Source organism: Anolis sagrei, chromosome 5, assembly GCF_037176765.1.
Source record: "Anolis sagrei isolate rAnoSag1 chromosome 5, rAnoSag1.mat, whole genome shotgun sequence".
NCBI lineage: Eukaryota > Metazoa > Chordata > Lepidosauria > Squamata > Dactyloidae > Anolis > Anolis sagrei.
The window spans coordinates 155,724,541-155,750,546 of record NC_090025.1 but is presented as its reverse complement, the minus strand read 5'-3'; the positions used below and the strand labels follow the sequence as shown (position 1 = coordinate 155,750,546).

Sequence of the window (26,006 nt, the reverse complement as noted above, 5' to 3'; positions counted from 1 at the left end):
AATGCTTGAACACTTCTCAATTTGGAGCTGTCCTCATCAACCAGAAGCTTTGTAACCTAACAGAGTAAGAACTGAGTAAGAATATGGGGGTCCTATATGGCCATTCAATCACATATATATTTGGGCATTATGATTGTTCCCACCGAAAGGAACCAGATCTTGGAAATTAAGCCAGGTCGTTCTTAGGTTAGTATTTGGGTGGAAGGCCACTAACAAATATCAAGTGCTGTAGGCTATATTTTAGCAGAAGGGACATGCAAAACCACCTCTCATTATTCCTTGCTTATATATTCCTTGTCTATGACATTCATGGGGTTGTCATAAATCGCTAGGTGACCTAAAGGCACATACACACATAAGTTGTCAGATCACTGAAGCACTGCCCCAATGCTGCACCTCCCATCTCATTATGTGAAAAGTTAAGCACCTCTTTTACAAATTGATATGTATCGAAAAAATTTAGAAATAGACTATATTAATGCTATCCATTACATAGCTAGGTGGTCAGTCAAAAAAGTAGAAACTCTAGTGAGATAATGCAGCCTTCCACAACTGAGAGTCTTTCAAATGTGTTAGCCTACAATGTATTGTCATAGACTTTCATGGCCGGAATCATTGGGTTGTTGTGAGTTTTCCGGGCTGTATGCCCATGTTCTAGAATGTCAGGAAAGAATGCTTCTAGAACATGGCCAACTCACAACAACCCACTGTTGGCCTACAACTTCCAGAATCCTTCGGATAGTGCAGGCCAAATTAATGTATGATTTTTTGTTGTCTCAAACCTGTGAGTCTGCACTGACCACCTGATGCAGTTTCAAACTGCATTATATGGCAGCGTAGATTGGGCCTAAATATTTACTAAAGGGAAAAATGAAGTTCAGAATGTTGACTATTGGAAATTGAGAGGAAGCCTTTGAAAAAAGAACAAGAACAGCATCCGGTATTACTTAAAATGTATTTTGTGTGATGTTGGGCTTTATGCTAAGAAGCAAAGCTAGAGGTGGTGATTTGGACCTAAATTGTGACTCAGTTCAGCATAAAAATCATAGTAGACTAATCTTGAACAAGCACCAGTAACCATTTTGATGGACTGTCCCACTGATTAAAAGTATGGCCAGCCTGAAATTTCCTTGAGGGACGTTCATTCCTACATGCGTTGGTTTGTGGTCATTTTGGCCCTTATTATCACAATCTTTGCAGGGATATTTGACTGCAGTCATTTTAAAGAAAAGAGATATGATTGTCATTTAGATTCCAAACCCAAATTGGCCAGAGAGCTTTTCAGCACTTACTTTCCTCAGAAGTAGGACCTCAGTCATAAGTTGCTTAGGAGCTTAGTTTTTGTAGTTCTGATTAGGTATTTAAGACTGCATTTAAGATTGTCGGATTGAACATTTCAAAGTCCACATTATGAAATGTTTAATGAAGCAGACTAACATAACTGAATAAACTACAGCTATTGAATGCCATCTCTTATTAATGTGTAGCAAAGGAAAGCAAAGGATACATTTTGGGAGTTGATAAATAAATGATTAATATCTGGCTTCATTAATACAGTTGTCATTCATTCCCGTTGGTTTTAAGGGGAATTTGTCATTCTTGAATGGCAGCATCTCTTTGGCTTTAGTGTAAGTCTTTAGTGTAAGTTAATTAGTGTGATACTTTGATTTGCTGTCAATAGTTTTGCTAGTTACTTGAAATCTGCTGCATGAATCTGGATATCCCCATATTACTTAACTTACCATAGAATCGGGACACTTTGAATATTAGCAAACTATTGAAATGAACAACTTCATCAAGTCTCCCTATAGGATCTATAAAATTCCTAGAGAGGATCTATCTTGTCATATGTGGCTAGGTGAAACTGCAGGTACCAATCCTTCAGATATGGAGATTGTACTGAACAGTAGCATGAGAAAAAACAATGTAGAAACTTTATTTGGCTTTTGGAATTTGGAAAGGAAAAAATGTTAGCTGGCTTTATCCAAAAGGTGTGTTTGAAAAGAAGAGGCAATCTATTTTGGTAGAATTGCACCTAATAATAATTCGTTTCATGTTGCTGACTGTGAACACTGAATCATGAGTAAATGAGAAATCAGTCTGAGTTTTCGCTTTCGTCTTTGGAAGCACATGTACGAAGTGAACCCTTTCCATGGCACACTTCCCATGCTTGCTTAATGCTCACCGGGCTTGTTAAGAATTCATGTCAGGAGTTCCAGCATATGATTTATGCTGTGTAAATCATAAATACTTGATTTGGTATTTTCACTGCTCATTTAACAGAATATTCTGGCAGCACTTGAGAAGGAAACCAATCCCCTGAAGAACTTGGTGCTATCGTCAGCAGTATCTCCTCATTAATGCTGTCTGCAGTCAGGGCTGCGCTTGGTCTGCTTGCTTTTGAAATAATGTTTTACATGATGAATAAAGAATCCTCTGTCTTAGTTGTTTCCAAGTACCAGGCTTTTGTCAGAAAGTGAACAAGGGTGGCATGTAAATACGATTAAGCAACTGTGGCATTTGCTAAACTCTGTTTAACAAAGCTATTCTTCTCTTGCCTCAAACCAATATTGTTATAAACTTGAATGCTTTCAAATAAAGGTCGTGATCTGCCTTAAATTTGATATGTGAAGCTGACTCCTTTTCAGATACCAAAAAAAGTCTTTTGTTAACAAATGATTGGAATTGATTAAGTCAACAGTTAGAATTATTTTTAAGGCAAAGAATTGAAAACCGAGTACAGCAGAATCTCGCTTATCCAACCTTCGCTTATTTAATGTTTTGTATTATCCAACGCAGTCTGCTTCCCACCCAGATCTACAGCTGTTTCAATATATTGCAATGTTTTGGTGCTAAATTCGTAAATACAGTAATTACTACATAACGTCACCGTGTATTAAACTGCTTTTTCTGTTGATATGTTGTAAAACATGATGTTTTGGTTCTTAATTTGTAAAATCACAACATATTTTGACATTTAATAGGCTTTTCCTTAATTCCTTCTTATTATCCAACATTTCTGCTTGTCCAGCATTCTGCCGGCCCGTATATGTTGGACAAGCGAGACTCTACTGTAATACTTATCTTTTCTGAAAACCAGGATAACTTCAATTTATTACTCCAACTTCTAATAATACAAGCAAAGTCTGCTGAGATTGCTGATAATTACCTATTTATTAGACATAAATTTTTTAAAAGTAAATAAAATATTGATTTTATACTATTGTTTTTCAGGTTTCCATCATACATAAAGTACGGATTTCAGTTAATAAATGCATACATTATGCTAATATTCTATTTCATAAGCCAGTTACATTCCTAATCAAGTAGTTTTTCAAATTAGTTTAATGTCTAGCTGCCATTTTTTAAAAAATAACAGATTTCTTTTATTTGCAATCATTTCAATCTTGTCTACACATCCCATTTCACTTTCAATGATACTTTCTGCTGGATTGGCTATATCTCAGAGCCCTTCCAGACAGTCCCTATATCCCAGGATCTGATCCCAGGTTTTCTGTTTAATCCAGACTATCTGGCAGGACGGACTCATATAATCCAGTTTAAAGCAGAAAGCAGATCTTGGGATATAGGGCCTGTCTGAAAGGGCCTTCCGTGAGTCCAAGTCTTGTGTATTCATGTAACTTTCCAAATTTCCTGCTAATGGGCAGTTCTGACGTCTGTCAACATTTGGGGGTACAAATCTCTAGGATAATGAGTGGTTTCCATCAATACATATGTAATGTAAAGTTATGATTGGTACTAGGAGTGATAGATAATTAGAAGAAAGTGAAGAAGGGCCTTTTTGTGAGACTGTTTCTTAAGTTTACATAGACATGTGGCTAACCAGTTTACATTAAACACTAAACTAATCGGGAAATCTGCTATTGCAAGACATCCAATGAAGTGGTTTAAAACCAGTATATAAAAAAAGATTAGGAGTAAGTATGTTCCAGTCTACTTGGAATACATGAAACTCATTCCAGAAGTGTGTTTAAGAACTGGTCCCAAGAGTCCAGAGAGGCTTGACCATCATCCCACTTTCTTTGCTAAAGTTAACTTGTACCCACTATGCTTTATTATGTCAATACTAAATATCTTTTGTAGCACTTTATTCATTTATTTACAATTTATTTATTTACAATATTTATATACCACTTTTCTCAGCCCGGAGGCGACTCAGGCTGACTTTAAAGACTAACTTAGAGAACAAATTATGTTTATGCTACTAACTTTGTTGTCTGTCTTTAACATCGTGCAAAAACCCTTTGTGCATTGATATTCCAGACTAACACGGTTAAATCTTTGAATGCTTACACTGTCTAGCAGAAAATCATAGTATTTCAAGCACTGTATCATTTCCCGTTTGCTCTGTAATTTTGTCCATCAAGTAAGTGTTGGGAGGATAAAGTATTGAGAAAATTGTCCAGACGCTTCCTAGATTAGACCAGCCAGCAGGTTCAGTTGCACAGATCAGCTTGCCATTTGTAATGTGCAGTGATCTATTTTGTCATAATCAAGCCCTGCTTACATCAGACAGCAAGTTTCTGATACCTTGGATAATTTAGTGAATGACTCAGATAGCCTGGGGACATTGACAGAACTAGCATCTGTAGAAGATGAAGCGTGCAAAGGCAAAATGTTTGGATTTTAATCTCCGTGGGATTTTTAGAGTGATAAAAGGGGGAATCAGTGGCAGGCTATCAATTTTGAATATTTTGGATGGGTGGGGGAGAAAGAGAGCAAAGCCCTGGGCATAATTAAGTGATTCTTATATGCAAGATAGATCAGCTGGTTCACCAGAATAATAATAATAATAATAATAATAATAATAATAATAATAATACAGTTTTCTCTTCTGTTTTGACCTTTGAATTTTAGCAGGATATTCCCTATTTACATTCATAAAGGTAAAGCTTTCCCCTGACATTAAGTCTAGTTGTGTCCTACTCTGGGGAGTGGTGCTCATCACCATTTCTAAGCTGAAGAGCTGGTATTGTCCATAGACACCTCCAAAGTCATGTGACCAGCATGAGTGTATGGAGTGCCGTTACCTTTCTGCAGAAGCGGAACCTATTGATCTACTCACACTTGTCTGTTTTCGAAATGCTAGGTTGGCAGAAGCTGGGCTTAACAGCTGGAGCTCACCCTGCTCCCCAGATTCGAACCACCTCCCTATTGTTCAGCAAGTTCAGCAGCTCGGGTTTAACACGCGGCACCACCCCGGGGGGGGGGGGGCATATTTACATCTATATTGTTTGCATATAGAAAGACAAGAGTGCTAAGAGATCAATTTTCCTCTGTTGTACTTACCTATCCTTCCGTTAATCCGTTCCTTTTCTTTCCATTCATTTTAACTAATACTCAGTGCAGTGTCTCCTCATAATGTCTGGGAGCAGGTGCAGTATGTTTGTTTCTAACCTGCATTCAACTATTTTGTTCTGTCTTTTTTTAAATACAGTGTATGTCACTGGAGGATCTGGAAAGCTATAGCTGTCCCAGTATAAGTGGGATTGCTGTATAAAGTGGCCTAAATAAATGTGGTAGTCCTGTATAGAGAAAACCCCTTGAATTAGAGAAACTTGTGCTATAACTGACTTTTCAAATTTTCATGGATTTAGTGGAATTAGGAATTGGATTTAAATCTATGTTGTTGTTGTGTGCCCTCAAGTTATTTCTCACTTATGGTAAGCATAAAAAGACAGTTTCTCAGCGACATTTGTTCCAAATGGGTTTACCAGAGATTTTCTCTGAAGCAGCAAAAGTGTAACTAGCCCAAGGTGACCCAATGGATTTCCATGACTGAGCAGGGATTCAAACTCTGTTCTCCAGAATCATATTCAGCTTTATATCATATTATCCACTTCATCACACTAGAGAAAAAATCCACTTAAAATCCAGTGTCTGCCTCCTGCAGAATCCTGGGGTTTGTAGTTTAGTGAGGTTGTTAAAGGCTCCTCCCTAAACTACAAACCCCAGAATTCTGCAGGAGGCAGAAACCGGATTTTAAGTGGATTTTTTATCTAGTGTGAAGAGGCCCATCTAAATGGTCACATTTGTAATTTAAATAAATAAAAAGTGATATAAAGGACAGGTGTATCCTTACAAGTATTTGTTAAAGTGTATGAGAACTCCTTTGTATTTAAAAAAATCAAGCTGTTAAGTTCAAATTGGCTTTAGAAATCCTTTTTAAACTTAAAAAACAGGATAAGCAAATATGGGGAGTAGGTTGAATAGTAGTATTGAGTCCCCCTTCGGGGGGAGAAGGGCAGGGTATAAACATAGGAAATAAATAAATAAATAAATAGTATGAAGTTTATTGAATTACTTCTGCATAGGACTGAATCCTATTTGCATAAAATGTTTACCATGTGATTGTTAAAATAGGAAAATAGTGTGTGACTTTTGTTGAGCATCACTTTCCCCCCTCTTCTTCTTAGACTTTGAGATCAGAATGTTTATCAGAAATGCAGAGTAAAAAAGATGCAATATTGCCCCAACCCAGTTTTCTGGGTTGGGGCAATATTTTCTGTGGATCCCTTGTGTCATATTCCAGTGAAACCTATGTAAAACAGTAGCTTGATGTGGAATTAAAGACAACAGAGATGAGAGGTAACAAATAAATGAACATTACCAGTTACACTGGTGGCACACTAATTTATGAGACTTCTCCACAAATACATGCAAGATTATTCTAAAATCTGATATTGGCAGACTTAGTAGTAAGTCAAATATTGTAAAGAGCCCCCCCGGTGGCTCAGCGAGTTAAACCGCTGAACTGCTGAACTTGCTGACCAAAAGGTTGGCAGTTCGAATCCGAGGAGCGGAGTGAGCTCCCTCTGTTAGTCCCAACTTCTGCCAACCTATCAGTTTGAAAACATTCAAAGGTGAGTAGATTAATATGTAATGCTTCTGCGGAAAGCAAATAACACTCCATGCAATCATGCTGGCCACATGATCTTGGAGGCATCTACGGACAATGCCGGCTCTTTGGCTTATAAATGGAGATGAGCACCACCTCCCAGAGTCGAACACTACTAGACTTAATGTCAGGGGAAGGAAGCCTTTACCTTTACTAAATATTGTAAACCTTTGTTAAAAACTACATTTTTAAGCTGTACAGATTAATAAATCAACGATACTAGAAATTGTTTTAGTATATATTGAAAATGTTTCTCATATCATGTTTTTAGAAGCCATTAGGTACCTCTTAAAGTTGCATATTGCACTGCTGTAGGGTCATAGTTCTTTCTGGCTGTGCCTGGGAATTCATCTTGTGGTGATGATGTAATCAAGGCTCAAAATAGATGTGGTTGTAGTGGAATCCCAGACTTCTGTTTGACATGAGTCTCTACAACATAAGCAGGAAACTTTGGCCTCCTTGGTTTTTTAAATCCAAGCAGGGAAGAACCGTGGGAGCTCTAGTCAAAAACATCTGGAGTGTTACCCCTGCTTTGCAACATACTTCCGTTCTATATATGCACAGTCTGCCCAACATTACAATGGGCACTTTGCTAGTGTTCAGGCGATTCCATATATTCTGCCCATGGTTCAAATAAAATTTTTGCTGGTGTTCAAAACCAATTTGAAATACTTTATCAATGTGTCATATCTGTGATCAGACCACATAAGGGAAAGAGAAGACTGGCAAGCATGTGTTAGTAGCAAGGAGAATGAGGTACATTTTAAGATGCAAATAATTAGAGTTATAGGATGCCAGCTGGATACAAAGTTAGATAGAAGAAATATGAAATGCTTTTTGGGAGCTGCACATATAAACTGAAACATTCAGGTTGTGCAATACTACAAAGTGTATGTGTTCAGCATGTGAACACTCATTTATGCTGGGGTTTTTACTGTATAGTCTATAGTGAGAATATCTGTAGTTCATGGATTTCATGAGAAAGTATTGTTATGATTCCCCACTGGCAAAATATTTTTTGAGTGCTACATATCCCCCAGGATGTTGAATCATTCTCCACCATGGTTTGTTATTTTATTTATATAAGTAAGCATAGGTTTCATAACAGGAAGAAAAGAAACAAAATAAACTGATCATTACACATTTGTATTTGTTTGAAGTGGTATGAATGTGTGAAGTTTCCTGCTTGTGTTGATCCCTCCCGAGTAAATAATAGTGTTGTTATTTCTTGTTATTCCCTTTAAGTATCATTTTATTTCCCCTTTACTTACTTACTTAGGTGATCCCTTGTTGCCCGAGTAAGATTGTCCTCCAAGTCCGATGTAGTGGCGGTGGGTACGTAGGTGACTATGTAGCCCTATTCTTGACCTGCATGTTCTCCCGCAGTGAGGGCATTGGTTAGCAGTTCTGCGTTCAGGACGTTCACTATCAGTGTTTTCTATCGATGTCCGTACGTTCCATGTTCCAATGTTCATTTTGCTTTTGGGCCGCAGGGTGGTGACCCCATTGGACGCGGCAGTCCAGTCAAGAGTAAGAGAGGCAGACTATGTTTAGGGCACCTTATCTAGCCCCTTCCCCGTGGGGGGTGAGCAGAGTGGATCCTAAAAAGGGCTGCTCAGTCATTACTACTCAACTGCCTCGAACCCTGAGGTAGAACGACTGAGTCCATATCCACCACCCATGTACCAGTCTGTGACTAGGGGCGATTTCACAGACCTGCCCCCGTTGTCACTAGCTGATCACCATGGGAATTTTGTTGGTTTGTGTTTTGCCTGTGCGTGAGTTTTTTTAATGTGTGGAGGGTGGTGCACAGCCAGTCAACAAGCAATCTTCACTGAGTGAGGTCCCATCCAGTGGCATGGTTAACATGATGACCGTGGCTTCTCAGTCTGTTGCAGTCTTCTTCTGCCTTCACAGCCGCTGTAACATGTACCATGTTATCCTCCGCCTGCTCTGCTGTTGAGGTCTTTGGGTCTTCGGACTGTGCTTGGTCTGGAACCTCTCTTGCGGCCACTCCCGGGAGTGCAAGACTCCAGTTGTTGTGCCCGCAGGTTCATTGGAGCACGCAACCCCCTTCACCACAACAAGGTGACAGTCCATTGGGGGGGGGGGTCTACTTTTAATAACACTGTTCTATATCAGAAAATAATAATGAAGATTTTCTCTATCTCTGCTGTATAAAAGTAATAAATATGCCCCAGTCTTGCTTGAATTTATTCAAGGATTTCTCCTTAAACAACACGGTCAACTTGGCCATCTCAGCTAATTCACATATTTTCATGATTTTGTCCATCTCTTTTTCTATCAGCATAAATTGCAAATCTTTGTCAAGCTCTTGTATTTTTTTAGCTAAACAAATATGTTAAGGATAATTTTTTTTTAAAAAATGATACAATGCTCTTTAAAATATTTTAGAAAACTGACTAAACTGAATACAAAATCCGATCCCCCCACAAAGGATTGCTTGTAATAATAATTTAGTATTTTCCTTTGTAGTATTCTTAATTAATAAAAAAACAATGCTAAGCAAAATGATGTCAGTGGGAAGTGAAGACATTCTGCAAATGGTACAGTCAGATTGCATCAGTGACTGACATCTATAGAATGCCCTCGTTCTCTCCAAGTGCTCTGCATTTGTCTTGCAATAGCCACCTGCATATGAATGAACACATTTATCTACAGTGCAGCTGCTGGGGAGTATAGATATAGCTATTATTATAGTCAGCACTGTAAGAGAAAACAAATAAAGCACTTTTACTGTATTTGAATTGCTATGATATGTCCGAAGCTTGGCTTTAGAATTTCATTATAATGCAATTACATATACATTTTACAAATACTTACATTTTAAAAGTGTTTCCTGGATTTAGGAAAAGTCACTGTTATTCTCATCATTGTGGTTTAAAAAAAAAACTTCAAAGGCATTCTAATATTTTAATAACGGCTCCACGTGTATATTTATTTATGAAGATCTGGAGTACATTTGTCAGTTGGAGTTACTTACCTAAATGTTTGTGAACTTTGACATTTCACTTTTTTTTCCGTGTCTGGAGTGACTTGAGAAACTGCAAGTCGCTTCTGGTGTGAGAGAATTAGCCATCTGCAAGGACGTTGCCCAGGGGATGGCCGGATGTTTTACCATCCTTGTGGGAGGCTTCTCTCATGTCACTGCATGGGGAGCTGGAGTTGGCAGAGGGAGCTCAACCCACTCTCCCCAGATTTGAACCACTGACCTGTCAGTCAGTAGTCCTGCCAGCACAAGGGTTCACTGAGGGCTCCAGAATGTATTTTACTTATACACACCGGTCATTCTAAATGTCTGATTTTGTTGACACTGAAATATAATTGAACAATACCCATTTGACAACATTCAAAGGCCACTAGCAGTAGTTCATCAATACTTAACATATCTGAATGCTTGATAAAATCAAGATGAGGCTGTTGGCGTCCAGATATAAATGACAGTGTATTCTGTTAATGTACAGCTGAAATCCATTTTCACGAGAGCAAACACACTCCTGCTGCTGCCCTTTTGAGCCATCTGTAGCAGATTTTAAGGATGTGTGCGAGTCTAGAGCAAGAAAGGGAAATCCAACTCTTTCCGTTTATGAAAGTTGTGCCATCAGTAGAAGATCAACATTGGATCCGTGCTTGTGCCTGTACACAGTATTAAAGCAAAACAAACAAGATAGTTACCTTGCAGTGTGAAATAATTGAAATATGAAGTAGAAAGAACAAGAATCACCTCTGTGCTGCTTGAAAACAAATGCCTCTATTAGATGTTTTTCATGTTTTGATTGCACAGAACAGCCAAGCAGCAAATAGATGTCAGTGAAGAATTATCTGTTTTCTTCCAACAGACTGCCTGCTGATTTAGGTTACCATGTGGATAAGTCAAGTAATGCATGGATGTCAAAGTATATATTTTTGTAAGGGGTAAGGTCTTGGAGCCAGGGTTTTAGAAATATATACATATAATATTTATAATATTATAATGTAATACAATATAATTCTAATTCTAATGATATTATAATTATGTATTTATATTACATGTAATATTACCAACAATATTACAATATAATGGTATAGTACAATATAGTAATATATAATACTGATATTGTACTATGTTAATAATATAATATATTGTATGTATATATATATCTTGTAAGCCACTATGACCCTTCGGGATGAGAAGGGCAGCATATAAATGTAAATAAATAAAAATAGAAGTCTCTTTTTACAAAGCCTCTGAAAAACAATATTCTTTTTGCAACTGCCAACCCTGCTTTTTTATCTTTTGTCTAGCTCAGTGGTTCCCAACCTTTGGTCTTTCAGGGGTTTTGGACTCCCACAATTCCTAACAGCTGGTAAGATCACTGGGATTTCTGGGAGTTGAAGTCCAAAACATCTGGAAGACCAAAGGTTGGGAACCACTGGCATAGACAGAAGCATTTTAGCATCATTGTTATTGAGAGGATAGCAAATAAAGACTGGAGTAACATAGACTTTAATTGTTGTGTTGCAGCAGCCGATCTGAAGAAAATAATACAATAAAGCTTGCACTGAGAAAGAACGAGATTCTGCTGTAGACAATCCAACCTTAGCTGTATTTGACTGCTTACAACAGGCAAAATAAATAACAGCTGCCCCCAGAACTCTTTACTTGAGCATACATGAACAGCAAAGCAGATAACGTTATTTCACCAGAGGCTGCAAAACAATTTTTAAAAGCATGGAAATTTATATCTGCTGCCCAAAAAAATAGATCATAAAAATGGAGGCTAGTGAGAGAAAAAGTAATCCCTGTATGCATTTGGAAGAAGCTTTCAGGTGGTTCTATAGAAGGTTCAGAGTGTTTGTATTTATTTATGCTTATTATTTATGCTTATAGGAGCCCCCTGTGGTGCTGTAGGATAAACTGCTGACCTGCTGAACTTGCTCACTAAAAAATCGCAGGTTTGAATCTGGGGAATGGCATGAGTTCCACTGTTAGCCCCAGCTTCTGCCAACCTAGCAGTTTGAAAACATGCAAATGTGAGTAGATCAATAAGTACCGCTCTGGCAGGAAGGTAACGGCACTTCATGCAGTCATACTGACCACATGACCTCGGAGGTGTCTACGGATAATGCCGGCTTTTTGGCTTAGAAATGGAGATGAGCACCACCCCCCAGAGTCGGACATGACTGGACTTAATGTCAGAGGAAAACCTTCACCTTTACTTATGCTTAGTCTTCCCATGTTATTTCTGCCTTTGATGCCAAATTTTATTCTAAAGCAGTTATGCCCATGAACATATCTGCTTTGTTACCTAAGGTATACCCGTCATATTAAATCTAACCTGCTTCTGGTTATGGTTGGCCAATATAAAATTGAGTAGACATTAATAGATGCTGAGAGCAGTAAACAAAAATACTTCCTCCAGTAGTTCTAAATAGGGCCCCCTGGTGGCGTAGTGGGTTAAACCGCCTAGCTGCTGAACTTGCTGACCGAAAGGTTGGCAGGTTCGATTCCAGAGAGTGGGGTGAGCTCCCACTGTTAGCCCCACCTTCTGCCAGCCTAACAGTTCGAAAACATGCAAGTGTGAGTAGATCAACAGGTACCGCTTCTGCAGGAATGTAAAAGCACTCCATGCAGTCATGCTGGCCACATGAACTTGTAGATGTCTACAGACAACGTCGGCTCTTTGGCTTAGAAATGAAGATTAATGCCATCCCTCAGAGTCGAGCATGACTAGACTTAATGTCAGGGGAAACCTTTGCCTTTATCTTTAGTTCCAAGCTGGTAATTATATTTATCATAGAATAGTGTTGAATTAAAAAACAAATCAGGCAACCACATCCTATTGTAAATGAGGGTAAAACTATTTCTTAGATAAGGTGAAAATGAAAAATCTCCTGCCATTAACAAAGTGACTGGTTATTGTAGGTTTTTCAGGCTATATGGTCCTGTTCTAGAAGCATTCTCTCCTGACATTTCACCTGCATCTATGGTAGGCATCCTCAGAGTGTAAGGTTGTGAGACAGACAACCTCTGAGGATGCCTGCCATAGATGCAGGTGAAACGTCAGGAGAGAATGCTTCTAGAACATGGCTATAAAGCCCAAAAAACCTACAACAACCCAGTGACTGCAGCCATGGAAGTCTTCGACAATACAATAGAAGTGAATTTCTATTGTCATTAATGAGATGGTGACAGTTGGAAAGCTGACTAACCTTATGATACTAGCATGGAATTTCCCCATTTTCAATATACTTTAGCATATGTTCTTTAATTTCTGTATAGTTGCTGCTTCCTAACAGTTCCACGGATCACTGTGAAGTTAATTCAGATCATCAATTTAAAAAGGGGGTGAGTTGGATTGTTAATGGTTGTTAGTCCTCAAGAAATATTATTTCCCTCGATAGAAATTTACTGTCTCAATTAGCTGTGGTAGTTAGGATGATAGGAAATGCAGTCCTAACAATATCTGGAGTTAGTCATTTCTGCTTTAGGTCACATCCTAAAAAATATACAGCTTCTACATTAGCTGAAAGGATATGGGAGGAAAATGGAATTTTTATCCAGTTGCATATTCTGATGTGATATGCATTGTGACCTATGCATGCACAGCTCCCTCTGCATCACTTGGACGGTTATCACTGACTTCCTGACAAGTTTTGAAATTGAAGAAATAACCTCTTTCTACATACTGCTTATGCCACGGTGGATCTGAAACCTCCCATATGAGCCTGCCCAAAATGTGAGATCTTTCAATGATGCATGTTCCCACTCTGAAAAATTAGATTAGTGAGTTCATGAGAAAGGAATTTGTGTGTAGCAACAAACACCTGGATTGTGGAACACCTTTCCACGCCAACTCAAGTGGATTCATTCATGATGGAACGTATGAAAGGCAGGCAAAACTGTTTTATTTTGGCAGACATTTCGTTTTTTAATTCTTTGTGGTCTATTTTTAAGACTTTTTGTTTCTGTTCTGTTATTATATTGAGATTTTTGTTGCCCCTTGCTTTGTGGGCTCTGGGAGATAGAGTTAGGTGATGGAACAGCTACATTGTCTGTGCCGAAAGCTAGAGAACAGCCACATTTTAAAAATCTTTTATTCCAAAAGTAGAGTGATTTTGAAGTTCTTATAAACTCTGGCCAGTTTAATCATATTGGGAATAGGTGCATTTCTTCAGTACTAGGGATACACAAATGCAGTGGGCCTTTTCTCTTCCCCCCCCCCCCCCCCACCGGCCTTTCCCCAGCTGCTCTTGCGGATCAGGAATGCAGCCAAATGGCATAGAACAGGCGCAGGGGGGCCAGGGCTTTGGTGCAGAGGCAGCAGAAAGCATTGATTGGGAATGTCTCCCTCTTACGTAAGAGTGTCTTTGGATCCAAGTTTTTCTCTTTAGGGATTTGGAACCGTGTCACAGTAGTTTGTCATAAACCTCATTAGACCGTCTGGCAAAGGACGGCTCACCAGTGAGCTGCTGAAAGGCATCTGTTCGCTGGGAAAGAACTACTGCAGTCTCTTCAAATTGTGACATCAGCAGAGAGCCTTGCCTGCTTTCACTGGCCATTTGTTTTCCAGTGTTCTGCTGCTGACTCTGATCATTTCTGTTCCATTATACAGATATTAGCTGGCTTTAAATTACTGTTTACATGTTCCTTCTTCCCTTGTTTTTTAAAATTATTATTATTACCATAAACAGACACACAAATACCCCTAATTTTATTATTCTTTTTTAGATTGTGATATATTTGAGATCTGTCTCGTCACTGAAATGTAGGAAGTCTTGAGTATTCTTGGATACAGAAGTATATTGGATTGTCCATAACATTTAAGGTAAAGATAAAGATTTTCCCTTGACATTGTCTAGTCACGTCCAGCTCTGGGAGTTGGTGCTCATCTCCATTTCTAAACCGAAGAGCCTGTGTTGTTTGTAGACACCTCCAAGGTCATGTGGGTGGCATGATTGCATAGAGCACCATCACCTTTCCGCATAAGCGGTACCTATTGATCTACTCAAATTTGCATGTTTTCAAACTGCTAGGTCGGCATAAGCTGGGGCTAACAGCAAGAGCTCTCCCCACTCCCTGGATTTGAATCGCTGACCTTTTGGTCAGCAAGTTCAGCAGCTCATTGGTTTAACCCACTGTGCCAGCTCTTGTTTTGGTATGGAGTCCTAGATTTAGGCAGAGCTCTATCTGGCAACTAATGGGATGTTTTTGTTTCTTGTGTACTTTAAAAAAATTGTGATAAAGTTTGATCTTTTCTTTAGTGAAGGAGATCAAGGTAGAATTGGGTGCCTTTGAGGATCCCTTAGCTGTCCAGATGTTTTAGACTGCAACTCCCATAAACCTTCACCATCTGGCATGTCAAATGTGAGGCTTGTTATTCAAATGTGTCTTATTATTCGGAAATATAAATGAAAAATTCAAATCATTGTGCAAAAAATGGGGCATCACTGTTTGCAGCTCTGCACTTAATAGTAAAGTGAAACACAAAGCTTTCTTGTATGTCATTTAAACGTTGAAATTGTATGGTATTAATTCCTGTTAATAGCTGCTCTTGTTTTATAAAATTGCACTTTGTCAAATACTTGCTGCTCTTTGGTAAAACTTGCTATTTAATCGCCTGATGAATCGTGCTAAGAATCATTTGGTTCTCTTGTTAACTGTTGGCAGTTTTGCAAGAAAAAGAAATTAAATCCGTGCAGAAGAATGCAAACACTTTTCTGCAAAAGTGCACGGACTTGCATAATTGAGACTAATATCAATGCATCTCTGGTAGGGCCCCCAGAAACATTGCAGTATTTGTTGGGTGTGTGTGTATGGTGTGTGCTTGTGTGTGTGTGTGTGTGGGAGGGGGGGTACTTTTGGTTTCATAGATTTTTTTCTATCTGGAAGTTGGCTGATTTTTTGATATTATTGGAACAGGTGTCGAGTTGCAGTGTGGACATCATAAGTATTGGGTTGCTGTGAGTTTTCCAGGCTGTATGGCCATGTTCCAGAAGCATTCTCTCCTGACATTTCACCCACATCTATGGAAAGCATCTCCAGAGGCTATGAGGTCAGGGTTAGGGTTAGGTCTGACCTCACAACCTCTGGAGATGCTTTCCATAGATGTGGGAAAAATGTCAGAAGAGAATTCTTCTGCAACATGTTCATACAGTGTGGAAAACTCACAGCAACCCAGTGATTCCGGCCATGAAAGCCTTTGACAACACATCATAAGTATTGCTTCCAAACCAGCTTGAACTAATGCTAGCTTCATATAGAGAAGATTGGGCTTTCAAAGTGCATTTAGAGCTTTGGAAGTTTTTTAGTTTGTTTTCAATTAATAATACCACTCAGCCATCAGCTACAGTTTGGACTGACTACATCGTCACTAGTGTGTAGAAATGAAATTAATTTTTACCAGGAATCTATAATTTCCATATTTTGAATTTTAAAAATAAGATTAATGATAGAGAGGAGTTGTTAAACATTGCATTTGACTGTGTGCTAAACTATAATCCTATAAAAAAAGTTGGATAGGATTGCATTGCAAATTTCTAATCTTGAAGAGGATATGCATTTAAAACACATCCTATTTTAGTGCTATGTTCATTTCAGAGTGAAGACATATGACAAAATATATGTATCAAATTCTATTTCCCCTCCAATTTGTATGAATAAGATAAGTGAATAAAGTTACTTTTTGCCAGATTAGTAATATTTCTGCTGGTTTATGTGGTGACTCATAGTCCCTGTGGACGAGAATTAATCTGTTGGTGTTGTTGTAACTGCCCTGCTATTAGAGGTTAGAGGAAGCCAAATGCAAACTCCCTGTGAAGGAATCTGGCCAAGAAAACCCCATGATAGGCTTGCCTTAGGGTTACCATAGGTGGGAAGTGACTTGAAGGCGTTCGACAATAACAACAATTAAGAGTTTATTTGGAGTACATACACATTTGGATGTCACACTAAGCTGTGATAGTTGTTGGCTTTGGGCTGAAATTGTCAACTATAAAGGACTAAAACATGATTTATGTTGTTGAGGGCTTTCATGGCCAAAATCACTGGGTTGCTGTGAGTTTTCTGGGTTGTATGGCCCTGTTCCAGAAGCATTATCTCCTGATGTTTCGCCCACATCTATAGCAGGCACCCTCAGAGGTTGTGAGGTATGTTGGAAACTAGGCAAGTAGGGTTTATATATCTGTGGAATATCCAGGTGGGAGAAACAACCCTTGTTTGCTTGAGGCAAGTGTGAGTGTTGAAACTGGCCACCTTGATTAGCATTGAATGGCCTTGCAGCTTCAAAGCATGTCTGATTCCTGCCTGGGGAAATCCTTTGTTGTGAGGTGTTAGCTGGCTCTGATTGTTTCATGTCAGGAATCCTCCTGTTGTTTGGGTGTTCCTCTTTATTTACTTTCTGTTGAAATTGTCCACCTGCTTGTGGGTTTCAGTGGCTTCTCTGTGGTGGTGGTTGTTAGAGTGTTCCTGTGTCCAGGTTGGTTCATCAGATGCTCTGCTATGGCTGACTTCTCTGGTTGAATTAGTCTGCAATGCCTTTCATGTTCCTTGATTTGTGTTTGGGCACAGCGTTTGGTGGTGCCTATGTAGACTTGTCCACAGTCTTTGAAGCTGCAAGGCCATTCAGTGCTAATTAAGGTGGCCAATTGCAACATTCACACTCGCCTCAAGTGGAGAAGAGTTCTTTTTCCCACCCTGAACTCCACCAATGATGGTATTGAACCAAACATGGCATGCAGGACTCCCATGACCAACAGAAAACACTAGAAGGGTTTGGTGGGCATTGACCTTGAGTTTGTAGTTCACCTACATCTAGAGAGCACTGTGGACTCAAACAATAATGCATCCGGACCAAACTTGACACGAATATTCCATATGCCCAAATATGAACACAGGTGGAGTTTGGGGGAAATAGACCTTGACATTTGGGAGTTGAAGTTACTGGGATTTATAGTTCACCTACAATCAAAGAGCATGCTGAACTCCACCAACGAGAGAATTGGGGCAAACTTCCCACACAGAACCCCCATGACCAACAGAAAATACTTAAGGCCATCCTGTCCAACTCCCTTCACCAGGGCAAGAAAACATCATCAAAGCCTTCCTGACAAAGAGCCATCCAGCCATAGATATAGATAGATAGATAGATAGATAGATAGATAGATAGATAGATAGATATGATTCACATACAGAGAGATAATAGCATCATAGATTTGAAAGGGACCCCTAAAGAAGGACAATTATATGTTGCATGTTCCAGAGTAGGCAAACCAGACACTCTCCATATCAACACTGACAAAGAAAGAACAAGAAATACTGTTTATCCAGAAGCATAAAGAAATTTTATATATTAGAAACCAACACTTTCTCATAACTTTATTTTCCAGATCACCAGACTGGGCCACAACAGTGCGTGGCAAGGGACAGCTAGTAAATAATAAAAATGCCAATTTTCACTATGTTTGTGTTTCCAAAAAGGCCTTACATGGCTTTAAATTGGCACAGGAGACCCAAAATGAGATAGAAAGGCACATTTCAGGGTTTTAAAAAGTTGCAAAAATTATTTTTGATCCCAAGCACTTGGTCATTCAGGAACAATATTTACTTGAATTTTCATTTTGCAAAATTATTATTTATGACCCTGGGTGACCCAAGGAGCCACAAAAATGCTGAGAGGGTTGCATGCACTTTCCCCACCCTGGTTTATAATAAGACAAGAGTTCAGACAAAAGTGGTTTTTGCCAGACAACAGCATCTATGGCTTCTAATTCAAGTTTCGATCTGATTTCCTAATCATATAGCCTAGTCGCAGGGAAGGGCTCCCATTCCATGTGCACTGAAGTATATCTAGCTTCAAGTGTTCAGCTCATTAGCGTCATATCAAAAATACAACAGATTGAAAATTACAGTTAAAAAATTAGAATGTTATTGTCCCCGAAGTTGATAAAACAGTTAGTAGAAGCATGAGAAGTCACCCCAAAGATGAGTATTAGGCCAAAGACTGACAGATTTCTGATCGTGTCCAAATCATGATGGCCTAAAGTGCAACTAACCTGTCAACCTCTTCACTGCATAGATCACATAAACAAATTATTCTGTGAAGCTTTTTGTTCAACTAATAATGCAAAATAACAGAATATTATCTAGTCCTGTTTTTTATTATTATTATGTTCCTTCAAGTTGTTCCCAGTTTGGGGTGACCCTAAGGTAACCTTATCCCAGAATTTTCTTGACACTGGTTTTTCAGAGGCTGTTACTCTGAGGCTGAGAGAGTGTGACTTGCCCAAGATCATTCAGTGGGTTTCCATGGCTGAACAGGGATTCAAACTCTGGTCTCCAGTGTCATGGTCCAGCACTCAAACACAACAGTGGCTCTCGTGCCTATTTTGTCTTTGCTTTTAATTTGCTTTTTCTTTACATTAATGAGAAATAGATTTCTAATTGATTTTTATTCCATTGTTAGGTTCATGTAAAAGTACTTTGTCACCCCAAATGACTTTGTGTGTGTGTGTGCGTGCATGTATGTGGGTTTTTTTCACTGTGAGAACTCTGATCAGACAAATCAACATTTTACTAATTACATTATTACTTTACGTAATTAAATTACAAAGCTGATTCCAAATTAAGTTTTATTATAATGTTTGATACATTTTGCTTTCATATCTCATGAAGCCCTATGTGAAATACTGTCCAATTTTAAGCAAAATGATATAAGGTTGCTTTCAAAATGCTGACTAACACTTCTAGAATAGGAAAATACCTTTATCCAGCTCTTTATTACTCAATTGGTTTAATTGCTTACCTGTTGCTTGGAATGGTAGCCATCAAACTGTGGTTATAAATTAAATTTGCACTAGGCATTTGATTAATTGAAAGAGCAAGAGGGGATTTGAATCACAGTTAACCCTTTCCCTGAGTCCTATATGCATGTAGAATGTGAGAAAATGTAAGATTGCATTTTCAATAATTCCTCAGTCCCCAAAATTCCTAAGTCAATATTCCCACTGGTTGTGTTGGTAAAGAAATCATGGACATAGTTATTTAAAAAAATCCTTTGAGCTTTTACAAAGACAGGAATAGAATTAGCTATATCTTACTTATAAAGGAATAACTCAGGTAAGCTGCTAGTGTATGGGAGTTGCCGTCTATTATTTACTCTGATTGCTGAGTAAGTGTTGGGTAAAAGTTCCTCTAATCAATGAAATCTCCAACTTCTTTGATTTTTCCCTTCGGCAATTAATTCAAACATCATACCTACATGATTGTATGCATGAACTCTTCTTGTCTCTTCACCATACTTTTTACGCTCTCCTAAAACATGGTTTTGGTCTTTGTTGTATTTTATCTACCTTCGAGCCCACTTCCCATCTTAAAAACCATTGAAGTCTATCCTTTGTATTATTTTATTCACATATCACATTGAAACACCAAGCAGATGTGGAATAGAGACAGAGAACCTATTTATTTTATTTATTTATTTACTGCATTTGTTGACCGCCATTCTCAGCCCCAGGGCGACTCACGGCGGTGAACAACATATAAAAACCGTTTACAATAGGCAATATCACAACAAAACCAACATAACTATCAATAATACAATTACACTAAATCATCCGCGCCGTCTCATCGTAGAATCATAAACCAAACTTGTTATCCATATTCCGTTCCGATCATCATTGCCAATTGTTGTAGCACTTAGTCAAACGCCTTCTCAAATAACCATGTCTTTAGGCTCTTACGGAATGCCATCAGGGAGGGCGCCTGTCTGATATCTACAGGGAGGGCGTTCCACAGCCGGGGGGCCACCACTGAGAAGGCCCTATCTCTCGTCCCCGCCAGACGTGCCTGTGAGGCAGGCGGGATCGAGAGAAGGGCCTCCCCAGACAATCTCAAGGTCCTCGTGGGCTCATAGGCCGAGATGCGGTCAGCAAGGTATTTTGGGCCGGAACCGTTTAGGGCTTTGTAGGCCAGCACCAGCACCTTGAATTGGGCCCGGTAGCAGATCGGCAGCCAGTGGAGCTGGAACAACAAGGGTGTTGTGTGCTCCCTGCGTCCCGCTCCTGTTAGTAACATGGCTGCCGCGCGCTGGACTAGCTGAAGCTTCCCGGCCGTTTTCAAGGGCAGCCCCACGTAGAGAGCGTTGCAGTAGTCAAGGCGGGATGTGACCAGAGCGTGTACTACCGTGGCCAAGTCAGACTTCCCGAGGTACGGGCGCAGCTGGCGCATGAGCCTCAGCTGTGCAAATGCTCCCCTGGTCACCGCTGAAACCTGGGGATCCAGGCTCAACGATGAATCCAGGATCACACCCAAGCTGCGAACCTGTGCCTTCAAGGGGAGTGCGACCCCGTCCAGCACAGGCTGTAACCCTATACCCTGTTCGGCCTTGAGACTGACCAGGAGTACCTCTGTCTTGTCTGGATTTAATTTCAGTTTGTTCGCCCTCATCCAGACCATTACAGCGGCCAGGCACCGGTTCAGGACCTCGACAGCCTCCTTAGTAGCAGGTGGGAAGGAGTGACAGAGTTGGACATCATCTGCGTACAGATGACACCGCACCCCGAAACTCCGGATGATCTCACCCAGCTGCTTCATGTAGATATTAAACAGCATGGGGGACAGTATAGAACCCTGTGGAACCCCACAAGTCAAAGGCTGTGGTGTTGAACAGGTGTCCCCCAATAACACCTTCTGGGTGCGGCCCTCCAGAAATGACCGGAGCCACTGCAAAACAGTGCCTCCGAGGCCCATTTCCACAAGGCGCCCCAGAAGGATACCGTGGTCGACGGTATCGAAGGCCGCTGAGAGGTCCAGGAGCACCAACAGGGACACACTCCCCCTGTCTAGCTCCCGGCACAGATCATCCACTAAGGCGACCAAGACAGTCTCAGTTCCATGTCCCGGTCTGAAGCCAGACTGTGCCGAATCCAGATAATCCGTGTCTCTCAAGAATACCTGGAGTTGTGAGGCCACCACGCTTTCCATGACTTTGCCCAAAAAGGGGAGATTGGAAACAGGCCGAAAGTTGTCAAATTTAGTGGGATCCAATGATGGTTTCTTCAACAGCGGTTTTATAATAGCTTGTTTTAAGCTCGCTGGAATTTCGCCTTCCCGAAGGGAAGCGTTAACCACCACCGTTACCCACTCAGCCAATCCCCCTCTGGCCTCCTTCAGAAGCCAGGATGGGCAGGGGTCTAGGATGGACGTGGTGGGCCTCATTCCTCCAAGTATCTTGTCCACATCCTTGGGTTTCACAAATTGAAAGGAATCCATCAAAATAGGACAAGCAGGTGCTCATGTCACATCCTCAGAGACTGCATTTAACATGGTGTCCAGACCGGAACGGATCAAAGCGACTTTGTCTGCAAAGAACCGAGCAAATGCTTCGCAGCGCGTGGCCGAATTGTCAGGGCTCCCGTCTGAGGTGGCGGGGGTTAAAAGACCTCTGACAATCCGGAACAACTCCGCCGGACGGTTCCTTGCAGACGCAATAGTGGCCGCAAAGAAAGTTTTCTTTGCGGCTTTTATTGCCGCGGCATATGCCCTTAGAAAGGACACAAACCGTGTTCGGTTTGACTCGCTCGGATCCAAACGCCACACGCTCTCTAGTTCCCTCTTCCTTCGCTTCATCACTGCCAGCTCCTCAGTGAACCAAGGAGCTGGTTTAGCTCGGCTACTTGAGAGGCCCGCATAAGTCATTTAAAGTTTCGTAAGATGTCCCAAACAGTGATGCTCTTTTACTTTGCAGTCCAGGAAACAATCACACTGAGATTTCTTCCTATGAAGGCTAGATTAGGTCAGTAGTTTCCCAAATTCTTAGAGTTTGAGAATTGATGGACTAGACCACTGTTTCTTTAAACTGAGGGTCTCGGCCCCAAATGGGTCCCCTTAACTCAATGTTGGGGGCCACAAAAAATTTGGCAACAGTAATTTTTTTCTGAATGTCACCTAGTGTCTGTTTTAGACATTTACATGAATCTGTTGTGCAGTGTTTACAGTGGACTCTGCAGAAAATGCTTCAGCTGTACTTTATAAAGAAGAAAATCAGCCCATTTAGCAATAAAATAATAAAACTTTATTAATATACCGCTCTTATCTCCCCGAGGGGATTCAGGACGGTTTCGAAGTAACATCACCAAAGCATACAGAGTAAACAACACAAACATGAACAACAATATAAGCATAAAAATTATCACAACATATATATATATATATATATAAAAATAATCCCGCCTGTTCAAAGCAGTTAAAAGGGCCGGGTCGAGGCTAGTGAAAACTTTACTAGTATGAGGGGCCTGTATGAGGGGCCTTTACTAGTATGAGTTGAGTACAGTGCTCTAACAGGCAACAGCAATAGCAGGTATGGGTCTGTAGCTGCTCATTTCCAGGGCCTATTAGAGGAAGTGACTGGGGTAGATAGGTAGGAAGAATAAGGCCATATTCAACATTGGCTAGGGGCTGGACTAGAGCTGGACATTCTCAAAGACTTGTTGACACCACCAGGTCTTCAAGCTCTTAAGAAAGGAGGGGGGATGGGGCCTATCTTATTTCCCTTGGAAGGGCGTTACAGAGGCGAGGGGCCACCACCAAGAAGGTCCTCTCTCTTGCCCACCAACCATACTTGTGAAGGTGGTGGGAGCAAAAGGAGGGCCTCCCTGGAAGAGTTTAGAGTTCACAAGCCTTGCAGATGCTGATTTGTCATCAATAAATGTTTGAATGTTATACCTATTTTATATACCTATCTACCCAGGGTCAAGTACACATTTTTTGGGCCGAAAGTGGTTATAAGCGGGAAAAGTTTAAGAAGCTCTAGACTAGATTGCACTCAAACTAGAATAGACCTGTTCTTTTCATCCTTGGATGTTCTTGGATCGTGACTTACACATATAGCATTGAACCTTGCCTTGTATGCTTAATGGGAAAGTGTATTGATGGGTAACAATTACATCTAGCTCGGGCATGGGCAAACTTCGGCCCTCCAGGTGTTTTGAACTTCAACTCCCATAATTCATAACAACCTACAGGTTGAAGGGAGTTTTGGAAGTTGAAGTCCAAAATACCTGGAATTCCAAAGTTTGCCCATGCCTGGTCTAGCTTCTCCCACTGCTAGAACGCAGTCTTGGAGATCCCTCCTAAATTAGATTACACCCCTGTGCTGACTTTTCAAGCCTCATTTGAAAATTTTGATACAATAAGTGCTATGTAGTTTGTTTTGCCGGAGCATTATATTATGTTAACAGTTATGCAAGTCTTGCTAGGATGGGTCCAAAAGTATTGCAGTAATATTTAAATGGATTAGAATCATTACTTCTGCCCAGCAGCAAATATTTTAATTTAGAATTCAGCTATTCTGTTAAAATGACTGAAGTTTGCAGTGGCACAAGTAAACATGTTTTCCCTGTATATTTCAAGTGCTTTCCTTTAAATTCTTAAGTGTTTAAAATATCAACTTTTTTATTTTTCCAGGCTTCCTTAAGCCAGACGTATTGCTGATAGAATGAAAAAGTTCAAGCGGAGACTTTCTCTAACGTTGCGTGGGAGCCAGACTATTGATGAGTCGCTTTCGGAACTGGCCGAACAAATGACAATCGAAGAAAACAGCAGCAAAGATAACGGTAAATCTAAACCATTTGTGAATGCTTCTGTTGAGAAAACAATGTTGTTAAAGTTACAAATAATGAATCTATATCTTCTTTTAAGAAAGTATTCGTCATACTTGCTCTTCTACTTATTTTTTGGTTTATTACAGAGTTGAAGTAAATGCTTCGGGCTATGAATGTTATATCATTAAAATACTGGGCTATAAATATTATATCATTAATATAGTGTTCATACTATGAATATTATATCATTAATATACTGGGCTGCAATAATGTGATACAGTTCATTCTTAGTAGCCCTGTAGAAGCCGGCATCTGTGTTCTTTCAAGAATAGTTAGATCAAATGTGAGGGATATCTGGCCTCTTAGACTACAGATCCTAAAAACTCTAACTAGCAATGAAATTGTTGAGAAATCATAGAACTTGTCCAGCCAAGTCTGAAGTCCGGCATAATGTCTCATTCCTTATTTAGATTTTTTTTTGAATTATGAGTTTTTGTTGCATGTACCCTCCCCTACGTTTTGTTCCATTGCAGATTAATGTTATTTTTCTTTTTAGATAGTGAAGGCTTTAGTATCAAAGTGTTATATAATAATAATAATAATAATACTTTATTTATATCCCATCCCATCACCCAATATGGGACTTGAAGCTGCTAACAATATAAAAGACAAATATTTAATGTCAACAAGTGCATAAATACAGACATAACTTAATAAATAGCATTTAAAACCCAACACCATTCAATAATTTAAAAAATCATAATAAACAATATGTTCTCTGCAACACGAATGTGTCTAATAAGCCCAATATATATGTTATTTATTATTATTTATTTATTTATTACTTGCACTTATTGACCGCCACTCTCAGCCCTAGGGCGACTCGTGGCGGTGAACAGCAACATAGAAAAGACAGTGTACAATAAATCACGACAACACATACAAACTACTACTACATAACATATACTTATGCTAAAAATCCGCTTCGTCAAATCCTGGGGTCATAGTCAATTTCATAGTCATGGTCCATTCCAGTATCGTTCCAATGATAGACACTCAGTTGAAGGCCTGCTCGAAGAGCCAAGTTTTCAGGCTCCTACGAAAGGCCATCAAGGAGGGCGCCTGTCTAACTTCAACAGGGAGGGTGTTCCACAGCCGGGGGGCCACCACCGAGAAGGCCCGCTCTCTCGTCCCCGCCAGACGTGCCTGTGAGGCGGGCGGGACCGAGAGAAGGGCCTCCCCGGATGATCTCAAGGTCCTCGTGGGCTCGTAGGCCGAGATGCGGTCTGCAAGGTATTTTGGGCCGGAACCGTTTAGGGCTTTGTAGGATAACACCAGCACCTTAAATTGGGCCCGGTAGCAGATCGGCAGCCAGTGGAGCTGGGACAGCAGGGGCGTTGTATGCTCTCTGCGCCCTGCTCCTGTTAACAACATGGCTGCCGCGCGTTGGACTAGCTGAAGCTTCCGGGCCGTCTTCAAGGGCAGC

At 40.1% G+C, this 26,006-nt stretch overlaps 1 protein-coding gene across 2 annotated transcripts in view; it reads left to right on the top strand.

The window, feature by feature from the left end:
* CDK17 (cyclin dependent kinase 17) overlaps positions 1 to 26,006 on the top strand; it is a 119,038-nt gene that overhangs the window by 26,836 nt on the left and 66,196 nt on the right. Inside the window, exons 2-3 of one of the 2 annotated variants that reach the window (XM_060777279.2) lie at positions 14,652 to 14,748; positions 24,384 to 24,532. In XM_060777279.2, coding sequence (XP_060633262.1) covers positions 24,415 to 24,532 — 118 coding nt within the window. In that variant the 5' untranslated portion in view covers positions 14,652 to 14,748; positions 24,384 to 24,414. The remainder of the gene's footprint in view (positions 1 to 14,651; positions 14,749 to 24,383; positions 24,533 to 26,006) is intronic. The other variant, XM_060777278.2, reaches the window with a different exon arrangement.